Source organism: Hyalella azteca, unplaced genomic scaffold, assembly GCF_000764305.2.
Source record: "Hyalella azteca isolate HAZT.00-mixed unplaced genomic scaffold, Hazt_2.0.2 contig8450, whole genome shotgun sequence".
In the NCBI taxonomy this organism is placed as follows: domain Eukaryota; kingdom Metazoa; phylum Arthropoda; class Malacostraca; order Amphipoda; family Hyalellidae; genus Hyalella; species Hyalella azteca.
This window is the reverse complement of record NW_025938542.1, coordinates 92734-111044: the sequence shown is the minus strand read 5'-3', so window position 1 is coordinate 111044 and position 18311 is coordinate 92734. Positions and strand designations below refer to the sequence as shown.

Here is an 18311-nt window from a genome sequence, read left to right as displayed (position 1 = left end):
TCGAAGGACGATAAATTTTGGAACAAAACTATGCTATCTGAAACCTAACCTCAGATGCGGTGAACGTAAAATTACGTAATTTAACGATGCCCAGAAGTCAAATTCGATCCGCAGCCTGGTGGTGCACGGCAGGTTTTATGTAAGTCCGAAGGAGGACAAAGCCGAGTGGTTCACGGCTGATTGGTGGATGTCCGGAGAGATCCAAGGCGTTCGATTTAGTGCTTATTGGTGCACAAAATTTGTGGTGCACGGCTGCGCTCCCCCTATGGATTATAGGAAGTATATAGACTTACGATGTCAGGTAACGTGCATATAATAACGTTTTGATTATAACAAATTTCTTCATGTTCTGATACACCTGGGAAAAAAGTCTTTTTGCTAAAACATAGATGCCATGATTATTGAAATTTTACTTATAAATTAGGGACGCCTGTCGGAGACCACCACTGCCGTGCTTCGAATGGACTATCATGATCCCTTACCTCAAGAACGTAGCCTATAACACTTCTTGACTGTAACATTATCAGCCGCAAGCCACCAGACAGATCACATCCATTGAATCAGATCAATCAGCTCACAGGAAAATAACCTGACGTAGAATGGCCCAGCGTCGTCTGCCAATAAGCGAAAAAATTGTACGCCACATGGACGGAGCGCACCGGAGCCGTCCGTATCTGTCACGTGTGTCGAATCAGCCTACAGTCGAAAGGCCACGCGTCGTAGGACGAAAAATTTTGGAACAGAACTATGTTATCTGAAATCCAACCCCAGATGCTGTGAGCTAAAAGTTACGTAATTTAGCGAAGCTTCGGAAGTCACTCGTCGGCGGACGATAGATTTTGGAACAGAACTATGCTTTCTGAAACCTAACCGCGGATGTTGTGAGCTAAAAGTGACCGTCTGGTGGTGCACGGTAGGATGCATGCAGTTACACTGGCGAGCTGGGCTGATTGGTCGCTGTCCGTTGTCCGCTAGTCACAGTTCGAGCTAGAGTCAGGGTATGAAGTGATGATTCGATGTAACGTTATGTTGTGGACAAACATTATTCTCTAGGCTATTCACTTCAGAATATGGTGGCGTAAAGCACCTAATATTTAAAGCAAGATGATGTCATGGGCTGGTTACCGACGGATGGCTTAATCCGCGGCTGATTGGTGGTCATCCGGAAATAATCTAGGCGTTCCTTTCAAAGCCGATTGGTGCACAAATTAGGTGGTGCACGGCGGCGTACCCATAAATAAAACATTTGTACGATTAAAAGACGGAACGAATGACTTTGCGCTGTCTCCCACTATCCATATCCAGTGAACCATTAACTTTGTTTGGGGCTTTAGTATCCAAATTTGAGTTTTCAGTAACTTTTTCTTCCTCAGAGAGTTCCTCACCAGATGACCTAACGTCTTCAAAGCCTTTCTCCTTAGATAATTTAATTTTTATTGCTTTGATGAGCTCCAAGGTCCACAAACAGTGAAGGAAAAGCAAAAGAAGAGATAAAGCACTTCCCAAGTAAAGTGCCGGCCAAATACGAAAACCTAGAGCGAAATATTTTGCAAAAATTGGTTTAATAATCATCACTGGATAAAGCACAAGTCTAGTTATTATCCAGATCACAGAAAAAACTATCATGCAGAACGTAACGAATTCTTTTCGTCCCGAGTAATCAAGCATTTTTGCCAAAGATAGAGGTATGTCGGCTACTTCGTGGATGAAAGCACTCAAAGATAGCAAGTTCATCCCGTTCATGGACACGTTATCGGAAATTGTAATAAAAACTGCCAGGTGATGGGTTAACATTATGTAGAAATCGTGGCGTCGATCTAGGGTAAGCAGATTGTACGTTTGGGTGATGTAAAATCCACAACAAAATGCGCAGTACCACCAAATTATGACTGGAGCTCGTTGATACGGAACGTTTTCGAAGAACACAGAGGAATCCCAAACAAAGTCTTGTGGTAAAACTATGAACAAGCCAGCAATCAAGAAGCAGCTATAGAAGAAACCTTGCCAACCCATGTCACAGAACTTCTCCAGCGTTGTCATTTGCGAAGATAAAGCTCTCTGACGAAGCCATCTTTCGACTGCTCGCTCTGACCAGTTGATGCGCGACGCGGCCGCTGTCAGCATTTGGCGCGGCGGTCGCGCTCGGTTTACAGCATACAAATCTTCAAGAGTTTTGTTGGGCGTTGGGGCAGCGTACGGTCGAGACCTGACGCCAGCTCTCATGCCCATGGGCTTCAGAATTAATGGGATGAGGATGTAATCTCTAAAAATGTACAGTGCAGCGCCAAAAATCAGAGCCCATTTCCAAAATTCTGCCAAACTTGGATATGGCTCACCAATTTTTTCTTCGACTTCTTCATATGTGACACCCGATGGCAAACCAAACCATTCCATCCAGGTCCTATTATTCATTGTTTCTTCGCTATTATATCTCTACTGCTAAGGACTGCAACGAAGTAATTTGTAATTACTTTAATTATTTAACATTAAATTCCGGAAAAGAACCGAAATTAATAATAAAATATTTACACAAAGGTATCCTTAACAACTCATACTTTCAAACCAATCAGGCATATTCAAATAACAATAAAGAGCTGTTACTCATCTCTGAATCTGACTTTATTATTATCCGTGCTAGAAGGAATGGATATTAATTAATTTTATTCATTCGTCTACTTCAGATAACTTCCATTACACCGTTTCACAAAAAATTCTAATGTACAGGATCACTCATGAATGCCCAGATACGTAGAATTAGCGAATGCTCAAGAATTCACTCGCAGATGAAGAAAGCTTCTTGGATTCACTATAATCTCAGGTAAGTTCCATTAATATAGGAGCATCAATCCTGTTACATTACACTGTGCGCTGTTACACTTTCAGTTTTCAACATTCAGCGCACATATGTTAGCATAGAAATTGCATGATTTTTCAAGTTTAATAATAGATGAAGAATGAACTAGTAACTTTTACATGGGCCGCCCCCCAGTTAAAATTTGGAGCCGAGACCGGCGCCGGGTTTAGCCGGGCTGGTCGCGCTTTAGCAGGATGGAGCCGTGAAACTACAACTGGCCATCTATCCCTAAAACGGCGCTGCGCCAATGGCTAATATAGAGACAAAATTCTAGCAGCTCGGCAGAGACGGAACTCTGCGCTGTTTTAGCGCTGGTACTTGGATTGCCCGGCAGGGAGCTGAACAGAGCAGTTAAGCAGGCCGTGCATGGGGGGGAGGCTTTGAGAGAGGGAGGAGGGGTAGCGGTTGGAAACAGCTAGTGGCGGGAGAATGAACTTCATCCTTCATCTAGTTCATTCGCATAGTACGTTATTTTGGATCAATTTCTGGTGTCAGTTATGATATTTATTTCACGTCAGTATTATAATACTTTGAATTACGTAAGAATTTTATATGCTGTTCCAGTTTTAACACGCGAACAGAAACGTTTGCGGTCATTCACGCGTTACCAAAGGTAGTTATATATCAGTTTATCATGAGAAAGTTTTCTAACTTGGATTTACAGAAAACGCGTTAATAACAGTAAATGTTAGAGCAAAGAAAATTACAAGAAAATTCACCATTTTATCAATGAAAATGTGAAAGCCAGCACCATTATCAGTTTATAAATTAATCGAATTTCCCTGCGTTTCGGTGCTGATCTGCGAAACGTTTTCATGGAAGACATGGTGAATTTATTTGGTGCTTTCTTTGCATTAAAACTCTTAGAGAACTTGCTATTTCAGCAGACTAATGATTTGAGTGCGTTGTTAATTTTCCGATCAAACTATCGAATGACATGAAGCTAATGCAATAGGATAATTTACTTAACAAATTTAGCTCTAATATTCACTTTTATCTAACTGACGGGATCATACGAATGGCTACTTTGTTCATTTCTTGAAATTAGTGCATTATGAATAATATCTATCAAGTTCAACGAAGGATAATTGAACGTAATGCCGTAAACGTAATGTGGCATCCGTATTGTAGTTAAGTAGTTCATAGAGCCTAGGCTGGTAAGGTGTTCGCGTGGCCAAGGTGGTACAGGCGTGGGCTACGACGCGGAGGATCTTCGTTCGATTCTCGGAGCTGGCGGCGACGTTTTCAGATAGTTCATAGCGGTGAGTAGTTTGATGTGTATATATTTCCTCGAAATTTGAATGTGTTAGTTTCTAAATACCGTTGTTATTGTCAATACGATATGTAAGTCAAAAACCAATGCCAATACAACCTGTCATTGCAAGAGAGAAGTCTAGGTGATATCAGAGAGAGAAGGAAACATTTTTTAAATCGTTGACAAACGGTAACGCGTAACTGCCGCATACACTGCCAGAGCCGCCCCAGAGCAGGCGTTGGGCTGGTTTGAGCAGGCGGTGCTCAGTAGGGGCTGCGTGTCGGCAGGACAGAGCACACCTGGGCAGGTACTCAGAGGTGAATTAGCGCTGCTACGCGGCTGGCGATATCGTCTCTAATGCGGACATTTCTGCTCTATCGCGGCTCTGTCGCGTCCCTACGTCGGCTCTGCAGCCGGCGACGGCCTGCTCTTTTCCCTGCCCTAAATTTTAACTGGGGCCGCTGGCTGCTCACCGATGCAACGGTGCCCTGACTGTTCCCTGACTGTGCCGCTCTGAACGACTGTGACTCCACCCGAGATGCTCGTGCCTTATATATACGGCAGAAGAGAGGACGCGTGAATGAAGTATCGTGAGGTGTTTGAAAGACAACAGACTTTCAGTTTAGATATACAAACAACGCACTCTGGCGGTGCTAAATTAAATATTGCGGGAAAAATTACACTGTCAATGAAATGCGCGTTACTGTCAAGTCCAGGCGGGCGATTTGAAAAAATTCTTCGCCAGAAAGTGAACTTGTGATTCAAGCGTTCATAAAGTCGTATCGTCTTTAGATTATTTTTCACAACCTCGATTTTTCTGGCAAATCACTTCAGGTTTTGGTCATTAAGATGAAAAATAGATGATTCATCCGTTTCGCCTACATGCCAGCTGTTGGGCATCAGATGACTGATGTTCGCAAAACGCCATAAATCTATATATATAGAAAAGAATAAATTCATACGAATGTTGACTGAAGGCTCTTGCATGTATTAGCTATAGAAACATACAGACGTTCGCCAGAAAAAGCTGTGTTCCATACCATGATTAGCGGAAGACATTGAATGGTTTATCAATCATCGGGCGCGGTGTTAATTGAAAAATAAATTGAAGAAACCACGTGAATGCCCAGAATTCATGTATTTCCCTGTTCAATGTCTTTCTAGAACGATTTTTTTATCAGACTACATGTATTCTACAGGTAGACTGCACTAATTTCTGCAGATATTCTAAATCAATGAGTCGGTGCAAAGTCACATTGTTCGGTGTTTTAAAATATTTGAATTTAATAGTTATAGTTTGTTTTTCGTACAATGCGGATCTAATGGACTCATACGTGGTCTCTATTGCTTGGTTTTCTGAAGCCGTGGGCTAATATTTCATTTTCTCCTCCGTGTGTGGGTTTTTCCTGGTCTGTCGGAAAAAAATTACACCTACAGCCTGGGTTGCGGAGCAAAAACTCGAATGTTCGGAGGAGCTTTTAAAGATTTCAGGCGCTTACAGACGTCTAGTTGTATTGTATTATTTACAGACGGTTGCGTTTTGTCGTAGACTGCATCCTTGAAGATTAGTGATTGAATTATTAATTTTTTAGGGTAGATACTTAACCTTTTGTTTGATTTTTTAGAATAAGACTTTGTCCCATAGATCATTTTTTCTCTGCTGCTGGTATATGAGCAGGATGCGTTCAGAAAGTCCCCATACTGTTTTAAATCGATGGATTCAATTGGGGTAAGTAGCTGTTGAAAATATACTGCCACGTTAAATAAAAGAAGACGAATACAATATTTTGAAGTAATGACAATTTACAAAGCTTGTTTTGACTTTTTAATGCATCTTAAAGTAAACCATTTAAATAATGCAATTATAAACATTTTTTGTGCCTGCCAGCGTAAACAGATTTAAGATAACTGGTTACATTGGCATATTTTTCTTCTTTCTACGCTCCCGAAAACACTAAGCGAGCTGTGATACTTATTTCCACAGCACCTTTTATTTGATGATATATACTATATAGGATTGCAAAATATAAAATTGATCTCCAAACTCTCTAAATGAGACCCAAATGGTCTCGTGCAGTTGAGAACAACGAATGACAAAAATTTAGGTTTTTAAAGTTATTTTATGAAAAAAAGTAACTTGGCTAGTGAAGAATGTTATTATGCAACTCGTTTACGAACGAAAAGTAAAAAGTCAATGGGTGAAACGATTTGCCCTGCTTTAATTTAAAGCTGAAAAAGAAATAAACAAAAAACAGGCAAATGAAAGAGGCAAATAAAACGTTGAAAACGTTTCAGGGATCAATTCCAACATCAATTCAAGAACCCAAGGAATAAAAGTTCAACCAATAAACTTAAAGAAAAGCGTAAGTTGCACGGATTGATTAATTCCTAAATATCGAATAAAAGGGCCAAGAAAACAACAACCATTCGTTTTAAATTTCGAAATCGCTGAGCGTCGTCTAGGCAAGTTTTCCTTCTAAAAATTTGAGAGATTCACACACCCCAATTTGAGTCACCAGAGGCGAAACCGAAAATCTTTAAAATGCTTCAAGACACTTGGTGACTGGTAGGCATGCAGGTACGCATCAAGAAGGGAAAGATGTGTCGATGTTTCATCCGTTTAAAAATTCTAATTGATAGTTTTATGAACGGGTTTGTTCAGTACTTGGGTTAAAACCTTTTATGATAATTTTGCTTTTCTCTTTTGTTTGTGCATGTATTCCTTATTTTAATTTTTGAGCTGATTATCGAGCTGGTTATCGTGACGTTTTCAATGTTGATTTGGTGAAATAACTGGGAATTTTCTTCAATTTGCAAGACAAAATCATTTAGTTACTCAAGGAATTTGTAGCTCAAGACAAAAAATATTAAAACTTCAAAAGTTAACTTGTTTTTATGTCTCTCAATTGCTTGCTTCAAATTTACTTCTGTAGATTTCGGACGTGTTAGAATCAAACTCAATCAAACATTGAGGTTTCTGCCGTATTTACCTTGCTCTTAATATTAGTGATAAAAAACCAGAGCTGAATAAAGGCTGTTCATTTTTAATGTCTTATAGAACAATTCTACAAAAAAGTACTTAAAACGGGCGAAAAATGTGTAACACACGTTTCTTTTCGACGCTCATTAACCGTAATCTTGTCATTCGGTTATTTACCGTGGTTTGTTAGACTTCAGCGGTAGATGGCGCCACTGTCGTCAGTCGAGTTAATACCTTGACGCCAACTTGAGTGGAAGACATCGTTAAGGAGCAAAATTTATTCAAGTTATTTATGTTGGTTTATGCTAATTTTTGTTGTTGGCTCACTTGGCTGTGATTTTTGTACAAATGATAAGGTATCGTGTGTTATTCAGATGAGTTGCTGAGAGAAACACCCTCTTCAGTTGAGAAACACCCTGTTATTTATTAAATTCTGATACTTTCAGGATATAGTGCTTCTATTCTTGTGGAATTCAAATAGTTTTTATTGAGGGCTTTGTCGAGTTGGGTGCAGTAGGGACTAGGGAGACGACCCGGGCGAATGGTGATTTCAGTCAGTTTAGTGACAATTTGTCTTTGACGATTTACACTGCTCACAAAGTAGTTTTTGTGAGAGGTAATAAATGAGCAGGTCCGAATATCATATTGTATTGAAATTTTTGCAACTGAAGCTTCATTTTAAAACCTTTCTGATATCTTTGGTTAAACAAGCGAGCCAGCTTCTTGAAATACATGTAGATCATCAGTAGATGGCTAATCAACCCTAGTGTTCCACTGTGGTAGTCTCTTTTATTGTTAACCAGTGAATTAACTAACTTAACGTGGTTGATATGCTTTGTTTACTTCAATTTTATATGCCTAAACTTCAGCAGATTATTGCAAAACTTGAAATATGAATCATATCACCATTGTTAGCCCATTCCCATCACCAATTTATAAATATTTCTACTCTGTGACTTTAAATTCTGCGATCAGGTTGGAATTGAAATCACAGGTTACGTCACAAGGCTGGCAACTTGGCTGACCTGAAACAAATTTTGTCTACTCTTCAATAAGTGAAATTCAATTCAGTATTGTTACGCTATTTTTCTTTTCATAATAACATGCTAAAATTACTGATATTAGAAACAAGAAAGGTTCAGTTGGGAATAATAATTTACATTAATATTTTTTATTATATGTTCAGAGCTTTGACATATGACGTACCATCAATTGGCCCACCAGCCCCACCCCAATGTGGAATATTGGGCAGAAGTTTCCAAAAATTGCAGTTGAAAACAATTGTTTCACGGGTGATTCTAAAAAGCTGCTGGAAAAGTTAAGCCGTTTTTCCAGTTTTCCACCAAAGAAAAAAATGAATATGCCATAGGGATGGGTAAAATTGGTCAGATTCACAGGCGTTATTGTCCAATTCACATGTGGCTTCTGCCCAATTTTCTAGTTAAGGCAGTGACATAGAAAGAGAGAAGCTACATCAGTCATATATAGAAGTGTTGAATGTATTGCCATACTAATAATAAAAAATAACTTATTTACTAATCAACTAGTCTTTTAATAATGCAATACCATATTTAGTCACTGAATAAAGCAATACTTTATTCAGTAACAAAAAGCTACTTTCAGTCAGTGCTTTTTTTGTGACTGAAAAATGTATGCTTTATATAGAGACTAATTAAGTTATTGCTTTATTCGGCAGGAGCGGCTCACTTTCTGTGGGCCTACAGCCAGCGAAGCGGACGCTATACTTATACTCTCCACTTTTGATATGCTGCTGCTGTATCGTACAGGGGGGTTTGAGGTCAAAGTTTTCACTCGAGCCATTTTTCCCAGGAGCTCACCCTTTAGAACCTCATGAAAATTGGAACAGACCCGTACGCATATTTTGTGTACCAAACCTTCTTGTCGGATTTCCGAAATTCCTACTCCTTCCCCCCCCCCCAAATCCCCCAAAAAGGGGAAATTTTGGTCAAAAAATGACCTAAAATGCGGGTGCGGAAATGATCACAGCTCAAAGAGTTGCAAACTCATATCAATGCGCTTGATACCAAACAAAAGATAAAAGACCGGAGTGTATTTGGGATTTCGAACGATTTTTTGTCGGGTCACAACTTCATCCCCAAATTGGGGATCAAAGTTGACCCTGAAAAATTGTTTTCGGCCTTTTTTCGGTGGTTTTTCAACTCTCACGGCCAAACCGTAAGGATTTTTGAAATTCTGACGCCATATCCTCAACGCGTCTCGACGAGATACACAAATTATGTTCTATACAGATTTCCGAAAAAATGAAAACTTACAAAGTTGTGAGCGAAACTTTGATCATGTTTTTACCAACTTTTTTTGCTTTTTTCTTCACAACTCTACGGAAAAATTTTCTAGGTTTTTTCAACAACTCTAATCATCAAGCACAAGTCTTTGCCTTTAATTTGGACCCTGTTTCATCATCCTAACTTCTATAGAACTTGAGATATGATTTTTCAAATTGGACAAGAATTGACCGAATTTTCGTCGGAATCGCGTAACTTCGAGAGCTTCCCTGAACGTTTTCAACGTCTTTACTCATAAGATTATTGTGCGAGCTGCGTATTTCCTGGAAGCTTTCTGAAAGTTTCAATCAACAGAGGATAAAACTGAGCTAGTTAGTGCGTATATGACTTATTTTCGAAATATAATTTCTTTAAGAAACTTGATGAATAAAATAAGAACAAAAATTTGATTTTTTTCACTTTTTGAGCGAATATTTGATCATCTTAATTTAACTTAGAAACATCATTCTTATATGGTTTACTGCTTCACCTCTTTAGAATTAATAATGCAAAAGAAAAAAATCTTAAATGCTCTGTAGGAAATGGTTTTCATGAAACATTAATATTGGTTCGTGCCCGAATGAGCCCGATCCGTAACTGTGACTTTTAGCTCTTTCAAAGTCTTTTAACTCGGTAACGATCAGGATTGAAGAAAATTGACACGAATAACAATGAAAAGAAAACAAAAGTTTCCTCTTAATGGCCCCGAGTGTTGAGCTCGGGGCCCTGACGTTCCCTCGATATCTGCCGTCAAACAAGACTTCAACTATAATTTCGATCAAGCAGTTATTACCATGGTTGAATTAATTCAACCATGGTTATTACGATGTACGATGATGACCACCGGCGTGCAGGAGTTGGCAGCGCTCGTAAGTGCGACTAGTAAGTTGAGAAACTGGTAGCTTAAGAAGTCTTGAAGCTGTGTTTCTTGCAACCATCGACTAAGTATTCAAAGTTTTTGCACTATTTACTTTGATAGAGGAAAACCGACACCTAGGTTATTGAAGTTTGGAGTATTTAGGGCGGAGTTCGCATTTTCAACACGTTCAGTGAGTGTTGGAAATGCGAACTCCGGCCCCAATTATGCACGGTATGGAAATGGAACAGGTAAGAAATTAAACATGTCGTAAAATATACGTCATTAGCTGAGGTTAGGTTCAAGCCAGGAACAAGTTCTTATGGCGACCATGACAAAGGGTGCTTAGGTTAGGTTTAATTATGATAGGTAAGGCAAGGTTAGTTCAGGCTAGCTTAGGTTAGGTTTGGATAGGATAAGTTAGGTTAGGTTAAGTTAGGTTTGGTTGGGTTTGGTTAGGTTGGGTTAGGACAGGTTATGTTAGGATATGTCAGGCTGTGTTCAGTCTGGTTAGGGTTCTTTGGCTAGGTAAAACTAATGTAAGACTGTTTTATACACTAATGACACACACAGGAAAAGGCCACAATTGGGGGATTGCTGTGTGTAGTAGGAATTGTGTGGCAAAAAGAAGAAGAGAGAAAAAGAAAAAAAATAAAATGTATAGCGGCTGATCTGGTTTCATGCATGATAAACTCATGCAGGAACCTCATTCATCAAGTTATTTCGTATTATTCATCTGGCAGTAGTTTCACTTTGTATTATTCGCCCCAGTTCAAGTTGCCATTATTGGTAGAATTACAGTCTCAGCCCATGTACCTCAACGCTCAGGTATTCAGCTTATTTAAAAGTCCATATAGTAATATAATGAACGGCCCTTTTGTGCCTGTTTCTTAAGCAAGGGTCATTGGCACCATGTAAGTATTAGTACTGGTAATACCTCATAATAACTGTATTCGAAACAATTGTTAAAGAAGTCTTGTCTCTCGGCCTTGGGTGTAAAGTGTATTTCTTGAAGCCTGGATTCTTGTGCGCCTCTCAGAGAGCTGAGGGCGTCACAATTAACTGCGCTCCAGTGAGCCTTACTATGCAGCGACAGCTGCGCTGCATCGCCGTCTGCGGCGCAGTAGGCTGGCAGAAAACTTTTTTTTTTGTGAAAAAATTGCCAAGTGAGAACGAAATGCCAACAGACGCTTAGACAATGAAAAAAATTTTAGTCGGTACTATTTCACACGCATTTGAGTTTTGGCTGTCTCTGTGTGTGCCAGCGCAATTTATATTAGTTACTCTTTGGAATATACAGGTATGATTAAAGACTAGAGCATGCTTTTTATAGCTGAGGCCCTCATTATCAAAAGAGAGTCTCCAGCTATCAACCTCCAGACTACAGGATTTGTTCGGACGCTGAAATTATTTTCAGATTAATTTTAAGCTTAGATTTCAAACTGTATCCACAATACCATTGATTTATAGGTACTACTGTCATTTCCAAAGTTCAATTTCAAGTGTTGCAAAACCTACCACCTGTTTGATGATGAATATTGTATATTCGAGACGTCGCATTCAAATAAAATTTCATTTGTTAGCCTGTTTCTTGATCTCCCGGCGCCAGCAAAAAATTTTGTTCGAGACATTGAAAAAACAAATAAGAAGATTGTTACCAAAAGCATTCTCTGGTCTTCAATCAAACTTGCATAGAAGAAAGCTTCTGTCGCATTACACCAATATTTGGAATATATGAATAATCAGCAGTATATGGCAGGAGGTTATACTGCAAAATGAGATAAAATAGCAAAAATAATACATAAAATACTATAAAATATACTGCAAAATAAAATAAAATTAAAGCGAATAGCTCAAAGCTAGCAATAATAACGAGCTTCATCATCACTGCCGTCCATAGTGTGAAGAGTTAATTATTTATCGAGTATTATTTTAGTTTAATTAATGGATGACAGAATTTGGGTAATAGTAAACTATTATTTGACATAGCGAGTGCTCCTGAAGATCGGGTAATGGCGAATTGGTGTAAGGTATTTTTTTGTATTTATACCGAAATTAATGTCGATATTTTTTTGAAAAAGTCGCTTATGACGTTACGCCTAAGAAAAAATAGCTTGAATGTATTTGGAAGTAGCGAATTTTTAATTAACTGTACGATATTAAACGTAACGAATTTTTAGTATCATGCGACCTCCGTCTATCGCCAGATACCTGAAGTTGGCCTCTGGAGAAATTTACGAAATAAGTTTTCCGGGATTGGGGAACAGATCCTTGTGCAACCGCCAGCAAAAACAAACCTCTAGACTAAAACAGCAATCAATGTCACCTGGGTTTACGTTTGAGACTTTGTTATCGTGCCTTTGTCGATTATCAATCATCTGCCCACAGTTAAATTCTAGCACCCTCATGTTCAGTAATTAAAAGATGAACCTAATAAAAGGTGTGATGCAGATACCGGAATGAATGCTCTTTGTGCATTTTCAGAAAATATGGAAATAGAAATAGCAGTATCTCTTCGTATAGTATCATCGACTTATAATGAAACCAAATCACATATTGAAGTTAAATAGTGTACAATTTTTTATGCTTAATTTGGCATAATACTACATTTTTTAAACAAAATTATAACTTGTGAAACATTTTTCGACTGCAATTTACTCTTTCCATTCTCGGAATTCAGGAACACGTGAATAAATGCATGAATAATGTGTTTATTATATTATAATAATATGTTTATTTATCGTGAATAAATGCATCCCAGAAATGGACACACTCTCCTGCACAAGACTAAATGTTTATAAATTCTCCGCAATTTTATGTTTGCTCGTCAAAAGGTTATACACTCTTTCACGAATTGTACTTACTTGCTTCACGAAAATGATGGCAGTTCAGGAAATTTCAATGTAAAAATTACCACACGAAATTTTTTTAATAATCCTATAAAGCTCCTGCCGTATTCATTTTGTTAGTGAAGTGAGCGAGTTTTTTTTTGTCTTAGTTTCTGTACTTCTGACGTACGGTATAATCCTTTGCTGTTTCTGTTCGAACAAATTCACTTGTTGGCTTGACATATTCTTGATGTGCAAGGTTAGTTCGATTTGTTAATATGATATTTATTCGCCAAATCGTCTTTATTACTGCACCGTATACAAAACCTTGACAATAATGTTGCTTCAATGTGCTGATGTATGGAAAAAGTATCCTTTGCTTTTGACCGGATTTACGGTTTTATTCAATTCGAACATTCGGCTATCTTACAGAGTACATGCCTGAATAAAATTTAAAGCAATGTTGCTGCAACGCATTGATGCAAAAAAAAAACAGTCTATACCTAAAGTTACGTTGATTATAATGTGTAGTTGACTGCAGCAGTTCAACTTCAAGTTAAATCGTAAATTTTACGAAACAATTGCAACAACTATTCATGCACTTGCAAAAAATCCACGCACTTGTAACATATATTCAAGCACTTGTAACATACCCACGCTCTTGTAACATATCCAAGCTCTTATAACATATCCAAGCTCTTATAACATATCCAAGCTCTTATAACATATCCAAGCTCTTGTTACATATCCAAGCTCTTGTAACATATCCAAGCTCTTGTAACATATTCAAGCACTTCATATCATATTCATGATAACAATATTTACGATGACTGAGACACGGTACAAAAATTGTCTCTACAAATAGCAGGTAAAGAACCATACGAGATAACTTATTCATTTTGTAGCATTCAGACTGAATTGACCAAAATTTCCCGGGTTACGGATGCGGATAAATGGCATACATATACTGCAATTATCTGTGGAGTAACATAATATTAATATTAGACAGCTACTCCACATATATGTTTGTCACGAGCAAGATATGCAACTACGACACTATAAAACTGCAATGGTTGTGCTGTGTGGCTATCTGCCTTTTAAGAAAATTTCTGCAACAATTCTTCACTAATTGTTGCTTCTATATATGTTTCTAAATTGGTTTAGATTAATCAGACGAATACAAATACCTTGTGTTGATAAGGAGCGTATCGTAAATCTAGGTTTTTGGGTCCTACACTGCCTACATTATTATAACCTGAAAGCCACGCGTAAGCTTCCGCAATAGATTCGTAAGTTGAAATGCTTGAAATTAATTTGCCAAAAACAAACTTTAAAGTTGAGTCTGATGCTAATTATGACTGTCTGAACTAAATCATTTACAGTGAAAATATGTGCTGAAATATGTATTTTATTATATATAAAATCTGACATTCAAATACTTTGTATTCTATAAAACAATCAATGAGAATAACCTTTTCATCACATGATATGTTCATATTATTTATCGAATTTGAATTGGGAGTTGCAAATTAAGGACATGAACGCTACTGTAATTGTAAAGTATTTATTGGGAGATCATTTGACCACTGGCTTCCAACTATACGTCATCCAACAAACACAAATGCTGATCTCGACGCCAACAAACAGAGTAGGTGTATCATGCAAAATATGAATGTATTGAACTATTGATGATATTTCATTCGATAAATCCTCTTAGTTTTTTAATGTCTACTTCCTATCTTCTATAACCATTACTACCACTTTCATTACTTCTGATGAATAAAAAAAAATCAAGTTTATTATTAAGTTCCTCAATCTCTGAAAGACGCTGGCAGCCAGCAAAGCCGGTGTGAACGCTAGTGAAAGTCATATGCTGCCTTTATTGTCTTACCCATAGTACATAGTTCAAGGTAAAGCATGCAACACCTCAGCATTTGCTTGTTTATCCAAGAAAATGATAACGAATATGTCTGATGATTAACTCTCTAAGAATTAAACATCAACCACTTAATTTGAACTGTATTTGTTACAGGGAGAACTGAATTATTAGAGGTACAATCATTTTGTGGCAACCGAATGAACTTGTACGGCGATCGCCAGCTATACATGCAAAGTAAAATAGCTCTGCATGCTTATTGCCGCTACGCATTATTTTGTACCAAATTAGCAAGCGAGTTATTTAATGATAAATTCCGAGTTAATGAACAAATTGAAATAACAAACACATCGAATTCTGATGGATACGATGATCCTAAAATATTCTACCAGTTTACAAATAATGTGTGTTCTGGCATTATATAATTATTTAGAACTTTTCGAACGTTTGGCGCAGTCGTTTGAAATTTGTTTGTCGTTCAGTCGTTTAAAATTCTTTCGTTTGGAGATAAAAAGACTAAACGGCCCTTATGACATAAACTGTTAAGTGAAGTATTAATTAACTGAAGTAACTGTATTAATGCCTATTGTAATGGGAAGGAACCTTATATTTCAAGATGAGAAGGGTAATCTAAATTTATTGAGCAGTGAAGCAAGATTTTCTGCCAAAACCTAAAGAGATGAAGGATTATATAAAACTGAAGCCGTCGTGACGATCTTATTTATTGCGGTTGCCATCTCAACTAACGGTCATGTCATTATTTACAATGTTTAATTGCTATAACTCATCTAGTTTAGTACATCATTTTTTATACCCTGCAATATATCATGGAATTCGCTTTCAAATTGTCTTTTATATAATTTCCTACTGTGTACAAATAAATTTATTACATATTTCCACCAAACGTTCTCAACGGGCAAGAAGGCTCACCGTTTCATCGTAATTTTAACCAGTTAGTTTTAACGAAGAATCCGGTAGAATAAAGGTTTAAAATTAATGGTTTACGTCTCTGTTTTGAAGAACTAAACAAATATTTGACCAATATATAAGAAATGTACGCAATTGTTTTCACTATGAGTGTGAATAATGAGCTGTTTGACTTTCGAAAAATCGAAATATTTCTATTCACACTGGTCCGATTGAATTGATTCAGCAATTAATTATTCATGAATTAATCCAAATAATTGCAAATGCCTTCGGAAATCTTTGCGGGCATTGTTGAATATTGACAAGGCACATATTATGAAGCTGTACTGAGATTCTTTGACAACTAGAAACTAGTAACTCTGCTCTAAGAAAATATCTGTCATGATAGAAATATCATTATAAGCTAAATACGCTGCTCGTTAAAAAAAAATATTCGTGGGAAAGATGCACAAATTCAAGTATCTTGAATCGAAAAAAATTGCACAAAACGAGGCTTAAATAAAAGATCCTATATAACCAGCTCGAGTCTCCCGTAGAGGCTTCATGGCACTCCATGAAGTATAGGAAGTATATGCACCAACGAAGTCAGGTAATGTGCAAACAATAACGTTAAGATTAAAACAAATTTCTGTTCATGTTCTGATACACATAGGAAAAAATTGAAGTCATTTGGCTAATACTTGGATGCCATGATTATTCAAGTATTACTTATAAATAAAACATTTGTACGATTAGAAGACGGAACGAATGCTTATGCGCTGTCTCCCACTATCCATATCCAGTGAACCACCTGCTTTGTTTGGGACTTTAGTTTCAAAATTTGAGTTTTCAGTAACTTTTTCTTCCTCAGAGAGTTCTTCACCAGATGACCTAACGTCTGCAAAGCCTCTATCCTTAGATAATTTTATTTTTATTGCTTTGATGAGCTCCACGGTCCACATGCAGTGAAGGAAAAGCAAAATAAGAGATAAAGCCGATCCCAAGTAAAGTGCCGGCCAAATACGGAAACCTAAAGTAAAATATTTTGTGAAAATTGGTTTAATAACCATCACTGGATAAAGCACAAGTCTAGTTATTATCCAGACCACAGCAAAGATTACCGTGCTGAACGTATTGAATTCTTTTCTGCCCGAGTAATCGAGCATTTTTGCCAAGGCTAGAGGTATGTCGGCTACCTCGTGGATGAAAACGCTCAAAGATAGTAAGTTCATCCCGTTCATGGACACGTTATCGATATTTATGAGAAAAACTGCCAGATGATGGCTTAACATTATGTAGAAATCGTGACGTTTATCTAGGGTAAGCAGAGTGTACATTTGGGTGATGTAAAATCCGCAGTCAAAGGCACAGTACCACCAAATTATGACTGGAACTTGTTGATACGGAACGTTTTCGAAGAGCACTGAGGAATCCCAAACATAGTCTTGTGGTAAAACTATGAACAAGCCTGCGATGAAGAAGCAACTATAGAAGAAGCCTTGCCAACCCATGTCACAGAACTTCTCCAGCGTTGTCATTTGCGAAGATAAAGCTCTCTGCCGAAGCCATCTTTCGACTGCTCGCTCCGACCAGTTGATGCGCGACGCGGCCGCTGTCAGCATTTGGCGCGGCGGTCGCGCTCGGTTTACAGCATACAAATCTTCAAGAGTTTTGTTGGGCGGTGGGGCAGCGTACGGCCGAGACCTGACGCCAGCTCTCAGGCCCAGGGGCTTCAGAATTAATGGGATGAGGATGTAATCTCTGAAAATGTACAGCGCCAAAAATCAGAGCCCATTTCCAAAATTCTGCCAAACTTGGATATGGCTCACCAATTTTTTCTTCGACTTCTTCATATGTGACACCCGATGGAAGACCAAACCATTCCATCCAGGTCATATTATTCATGATTTCTTCACGATTATTTCTCAACTGCTAAAGACTGCAACAAAGTAATTTATAATTACTTTAATTATTTAAAATTAAATTCTGAAGAGAACTGAAATTAATAATAAAACATATGCACAAGGGTATCATTAATAACTCTATACTTTCAAACCAATCAGGCATATTCAAATAGCAGTTGAGGGCGGTTACTCATCTCCGAATTTGACTTTATTACTATCCGTTCATGAACGAATGGATAATAATTTTATTCATTCTACTTCACATAAAATTTCAGCTACACCGTTTCACAAATTTCGTTTCCCAAATTCACTTTAATCTCAGGTAAGTTCCGTTTATAGATAGGAGAATCAATCTTGTTAGATTGTACGAAATTAATTCAGTACACAATATTCTGCACACATATTTTAGCATAGAAATTGCGTGATTTTTCAAGCGTAATAATAGACAAAGAATGTACTCGTAACTTTTATCTAGTCAGTCTGTTGGCCGCTCACCGTACGTTGCAACTAAGCAACTCTGAACGACTGTGACCCCGCCTGAGATGCGCT

General features: G+C 37.8%; 1 protein-coding gene across 1 annotated transcript; it reads right to left on the bottom strand.

Moving 5' to 3' along the window:
- Positions 1-1183: 1183 nt before the first annotated feature.
- LOC108680703 (ceramide synthase 5-like) lies at positions 1184-2490 on the bottom strand. Its single transcript, XM_018169590.2, has one exon. It carries the CDS (start codon positions 2410-2412, stop codon positions 1255-1257), a length of 1158 nt encoding a protein of 385 aa, XP_018025079.1. The 5' UTR covers positions 2413-2490; the 3' UTR covers positions 1184-1254.
- Between the last annotated feature and the right edge of the window lie 15821 nt (positions 2491-18311).